The 6302-nt window shown below is 24.8% G+C and overlaps 1 protein-coding gene across 1 annotated transcript; it reads right to left on the bottom strand.

Moving 5' to 3' along the window:
• Nucleotides 1-1708: 1708 nt before the first annotated feature.
• On the bottom strand, nucleotides 1709-3552 carry LOC114129513 (uncharacterized). Its single transcript, XM_027994272.2, has 2 exons — nucleotides 3214-3552; nucleotides 1709-2526 (listed from the first exon to the last, which is right to left on the bottom strand). Exon 2 carries the CDS (start codon nucleotides 2425-2427, stop codon nucleotides 1756-1758), a length of 672 nt encoding a protein of 223 aa, XP_027850073.2. The 5' UTR covers nucleotides 2428-2526; nucleotides 3214-3552; the 3' UTR covers nucleotides 1709-1755.
• Nucleotides 3553-6302: the final 2750 nt, after the last annotated feature.

Here is a 6302-nt window from a genome sequence, read left to right as displayed (position 1 = left end):
AAGTTATTCCGAACCACTCGGAAAAAGAATGGGGAGGGGGCCGGGGGAGAGTCATTATAGGACGCACTCGGGAACCTTCTTTTTTTTACAATATCTTCAAAATATTTTTTTCTGTAGGCTATAGCCACATTTAGGAATGCCTCTAATTATTGTTTGTGTGAATAACTTACTTTCAACAATGACACACTTGGAATTATCAAAGTATTCATAGTCCGCCACTGTTTTTTACTACTTATAGAACCAACTTACTACTACTAGTGGTAGATCCAGTTGTTCCAGAGGTTTAATTGAGGAGCCATAAACCTGAACAAAACTTTACTTAAAATGATTAATAACTTTATAACAAATATTTTACTTTGCACTAATCATCCTTTTGACTAGGTACCTACTCTTTAAATCTGTTTCTGGTAATAATTTTGTACAATTTAAATTATGTACATAATTAATACAGCTAAAATATTATTCACATTTTTTTTCATAGCATAATAGATAACGAATTTGATACATATAAGTTATACAATGTTAATTACTAAGATTTTGAGTAAATAAAGGCATAAAGCTACTGTACATATTTTTTGGATACATAAATAAATATTAATAAAATATTATTAAAATCAGTGGTTAAACTGTAGCATGTCTTGTATACATATAGGTATGAACACAGAACTACAGAAATCTGGCTATTAACAAATGTCGAAAATGTATTTTGTTATAAATATTATTAACAGTTTTTGAAGTATTTTTATTGACAAAATTTAATTCACAATAAGAAAATTGTGTTTGAACACATTGAATGAGGGAATAAATTGATAGTGTTTTTGTATTTATTTAAATATAATTAAATAGGTCATAATATTATATTATATTATTTTTAATAATTTTGAAACATTTTTCAAAATGTTGTCAAGTATGGTTATTGTTCAGCATGTTGACCAGCTTATTTTGATGAGTATTGTATATTCTTAGCTTTATCACGGCATTAAATAATACTCTAATCTCCATTTTTATGAAGTTAAAATTTAATTTTCAACACTAATAAAAAAATTTAAACTTAGTATCATAAGACATACATAGTAATGTATTTACAATATAAACAAAAGAAATGATATTAAATGTTTGTATCAGAGTATCTATAAGACATTAGAAAGTTTTATAACTTAATGAAATTTGTAATCATTAAAACATATCTCAAGAAATAATGATTAAATCATAAATAGTTATTAAATTGAATGGATTGTCATATTCAGAAATTATATAATTTAATTTAAAATGTGACGTCACAACCACCTTATTATTTATTTTAAGTTGTTATAAAATAGTCGAGAGATTTTAATTATTTTAAGTATTTGGTGATTCATTATAATAACTATCTACCAGGTTGCGTATTATATAGTTAAAGTCATGGTATTAAATATATTGTAATTATACTGTAAATATATTTATTTAAAATATAAATATCTTAAAATTAATAATATATCAAAGTTTCAACATTCAATTAGTTGACAATTTATAATACAGTACATAAATTTACGTAAATAACTAACAAATTAAAATGTTTCTTTATATAAATAATAAATATATATACATTTATGGGATATTAGTGATAAAAACTTAATAATATTTAATATAGTGACTTTTTAACTGTTAAAATTATTCATTATTCATTTTCAATTTTAGAAAATTTGTCAAAATAATACATCTAATAGTATTAAAATTACAAAAAATGTATTTAGGAGCACAATAACACAAAACAATTTATTTATTAGGCATTTGTCTAACAATATCCATCCAAGATAACACTGATTCATCTGGAGAAGGGGTGTTAAATTTGAACCCACAGCTTCGCGTTTTGATTAATACATTACAAAGATAATTATTCATTAAGTTTAAACTTGATTTTGGGTATTTTCGTCCCAATGTTAAACTTAAACCTGAATCTGGTTTTTCTAAAGGTGATTTCCGCACTTTAGCTAATGACTTAGTACGGAATATTTTGTATTTTTTAACATAGAGACCTTTATTGTTTATAGGTTGCTGAGAGTTAAATTTATCTTCACTTTTTATATTATTTATTACCTCGTTTATTACATTTTCACTTTTCATGTTAGAAAGAGGTAGTTTTGAATCAATTTTATTAGTATTTTCTACAACCGAGAGCTTAGGTTCATCTGAAGATAATAATGATAAATGTTTGCTTATATAATCTGATATGTTTTGGCATTCACCATTCATTTGATTATTAAGATTTAGTTCTGACATTGAAGATGTAATTTCTTGGTCGCAAGAATATAGCTCATTGTCATCAAACATCAAATCATTTAGACCAAATGGTGTTTGTAAATTAATCTTGTCTGATTTTTTTGTAAAGTTTTTATTTTCCGATACATTTGCTTGTTGAAGGAGAAGGTCTAATGATTGAAAAGACATTTTTAATTACGTAGGTAATCAGTCTTCAATACAATGCTCAAGTATTTGATGAAATATTATGTTTGTTATCTCCAATTAAGTAATGTAAATAGAAACAATCTGAAAAAATTAAAAAATTGTCAAATTAATAATGATTAATGAATCATCAAACACATTTCAGTATAACTAAAAAGTTAATCGAACTTGAATAAAAAGACAATATTATATGATGTTACATTGCTAAGCAATATCATAGCATAAAAATATGATATCATATATAATCATTATTACAATATGTAACAATAATTAACAATTTTCTTTTAATAGCCACTTAATATAGAATACAGGTACAAAAATGAGAAAATATAATTTATCAATAACTATTCTAATAAGTAATTTATGAATAACATAATTATAAATGTTGATAGAAATGTGTATCAAATAAGTATTAATATTTAATATATTAAAAAATATATTCATCAACAATATATAAAGAAAATGTAAATTAAAGTATTTTGATAGCAAACATTTATTTATTGATATTTGTGTTTTGACCAAAAATAAATAAAACAATTTCAGTTTGAAGTTTATGCATAATATTATAATTACTATATTTAAATAGTAATGTTATAAGTCTTATAACCGTTTTAAATTCAAGAACTCGCTTACTTGCTGATAGTTTTAGTTATTTTTATTTACGTTATCCATGAATTTAAACCCGTTAATATGTCACCTAGTATTAATGGTGTTCTAAAGTATAAAAACAAAATTCATAAACATAACAACATTAGTAATTGTTTGACTTACCATAATACTGTTCAGTTTTCATCAAAATTGTTTCTCGGTTTAAACTGATGAAATAATGGCTATAGATTACTCGTAATATTTACTAAACATTTACTAAAAAATAAATACAATTTAATACCACTGTAAATGTCAATAAAAAAAAAGGAACTTTATTTTTGTTCTACTTCAAAGTTAAGAATCACAATAACAACAAAATATTATTAATCTTATTCTCCAAAACAAAACGATCGAGGTCATTTGTGTAGTTTGCAACAGCTGCTGCTTGAACATTATAATTATTACATTTATCTGTTGTTATTCTGTGATGTAACCGAAATGATAAGAATAACGGCTGATAGCAAAATGATAATCATTATCCATAAGTATACTCTGCACGGTCTTCTATATAACAGTGTCCATAAGGGTCAAGGGACCATCACGCAAAAAATGTTTTTTTTTTATCTAAAAATCACAATTTTTGTTTTTAAGTTTAATAATAAAATAATGACACAATATTATTATAAACAAGATAAACGTCAAATAAAAATTAAAAGTAATAGTTTTGAAAAAAAAAACAAGTATAGAATAGTAGGTATAATTATTATAGTATAGCTGTTGCCTGTTATATAAAAAAAATATATCAATATCGTATAGTATACCTATGTCCAGCTATGCTACAGCCTTTAGTCAAAAATATTTTTTTTATCTAAAAATCACAATTATTATTTTAAAGTTAAATAATAAAATAATTACACAATATTATTATAAATAATTTGTTGAAAAACGTCGAAATGTAACTGTGACATTTAGGATAGACACAACATGTATGAAAGTTTCAATTTATATACATAGGTACTCCTATCATTGACCATTGTTATCCAAAATCATAAATTGTAAAGCTATTTATTATAGCCAATACTCAATAGATTATAGGATTTTACGTATATTTTTGTATAAATATATATAAATATATCCTATCTTCGACAGATATTTGGAATGGGTTCGATAAGACACTCGGCCTTTAATTGTTGTTACCTATATAGTTCTTTAGTATAATATTATAGTACCTTTTTTTTTCTAATGTTTTGAACCGATGACGCCGTGGAAACTAGTTGTTTTCACAATACTTCCACGGCGCAATACTATATTACGAATACCTACGGCGCAATACTATATTACGAATACCTATACTGTATACATAACTATACATAACTATACTAATGATATTATAGGTACTATACTACTTAGCTTATTTCCGTGACGTTTTTCGTTTATTAATTAACTTAAAAACAATAATTGTGATTTTTAGACAAACAACATTTTTGACCAAATGCTATAGCATATTTACTATACGATATTCGTATATTTTTTTTTATATAACTACTATACCTTAATAATTATAATATTCTATATTTGTTTTTTTTTCAAGACTATTATTTATAATATTTATTTTATAATTATGATTTTTAGATAAAAAAAAAAAAAAACATTTTTGGCGTTTTTTTCCATGACGTTTTTTACCTGTGTCAATTTTTACCGTGACGTTTTTTTTCGTGTCGTTTTTTCCTAGATTCAATATATTCGTAGTAGTTCGAAGCAGTGGTGTATTTTGGATTTTTTCTTGAAAGGAGATGTGAATGATATATCCGGTGATCACTAACCTAACCCCCTAAAGTGCTTAAAATTTTGAACTTCGTAATGGCTAAGTAAAAATAAAACAAAATCTGTTACGGTAGGTCTATAATTGTGTACGTAAGTTTATATAGATTCTAAACCTTAAGTTTCAGAGTTATATCAATTTTTTTATACTACGTGGATAAGATACAAATATACAATAATGAGTCATCTCGTGGATTTTATATAGTTGGTAAAACAATCTGACTTATTTTATTTTTTTAATTTAAATTTTTTTTTTTTTAATCAATATTTTTGATAATAAGTTTAAAAATTATTATTAAAGATCTAAATATATTATATTATACAAACCTTGTAAACATTCTACTCAAATATATACCTGTCAAATGTACATTTATTATAATAATTTGTTGTTCTATGTATTGTTATGTTTATCACCAATATAGTCACAAAGTAATTGACTACCCATATTAGGTGAGTAAAATTAAATTTATCTATTTACCTATTAAATAGTTTTAATTACTTATTAAGTTGTGCTATTGAATTAGTCAAACAATTAGTATCTACTTACTGGATGGTAAATTATTATTAAAGTTTCTATTCACATGCGTTTAAATAATATGTGTGATACATAACATGTAAGTATAATATATTTAACAATATGATAAAGAAAACCTACACATTTATTGAGCTACAGTAGAACAGTAGCTCTCAACCTTTTTTGATTCATGTCACCTTTAACCACTAGAATCAAACACTGCGTCACCCTAACATCAAAATAATAAACAATCGTAGCTGCATAATTAAAAATTATTCTATTATTAAAAAAAATAGTACCGTATACACAAAAAAAAAAATGTACAAAATGTTGATTTTAATATGAATAAAATAATGTGATTTTTTTTGCAAAAATGTATTTAATTACAATTTTTTTTCCTTTTCTCGTTGATTTTTTGTGTCACCCCGGTTGAGAATTACTGCAGTAGAATGAGAGTTTATCGTGTTTATATCAGCATGCTCCTCGAGTCTCGGCCGTTCGGGGGGTAGTCGATAACCGAACACGGCAAACTTTAAATTTGTTAGAAATATGCTCACATTGTCGGTTTTATTACATATATACATATCACGTTTTATTATATAAGGTGAAGATATACATAATATTATATATAATATAATATCTACCAATATTTGCGTGCAGGAGATTCTACTCGTAGATTAGAATTTAGAGCTTGGTTTAATATTCAGTTTCATTATAATCCTTTAATTGTCTGTCGATCGTATTCTTTGGAGTGATAAATCAAAATTTACTAACAATGGTATAATGAATAAACAAAATCATCGATACAGGGATGACACTAACCCACACTGGTCACGTGAAACTAATTTTCAATCAGTCTGGGGTATTAATGTATGGTTCAATTTAGTAGTTAGTACCCACAAAAAATGCTAAACGCGCCTAAAGAAGTTTCCACTTC

Source organism: Aphis gossypii, chromosome 1, assembly GCF_020184175.1.
Source record: "Aphis gossypii isolate Hap1 chromosome 1, ASM2018417v2, whole genome shotgun sequence".
Lineage (NCBI taxonomy): Eukaryota > Metazoa > Arthropoda > Insecta > Hemiptera > Aphididae > Aphis > Aphis gossypii.
Note: the sequence above shows the minus strand (reverse complement) of the source record. Positions and strands in the feature narration are given on the sequence as shown.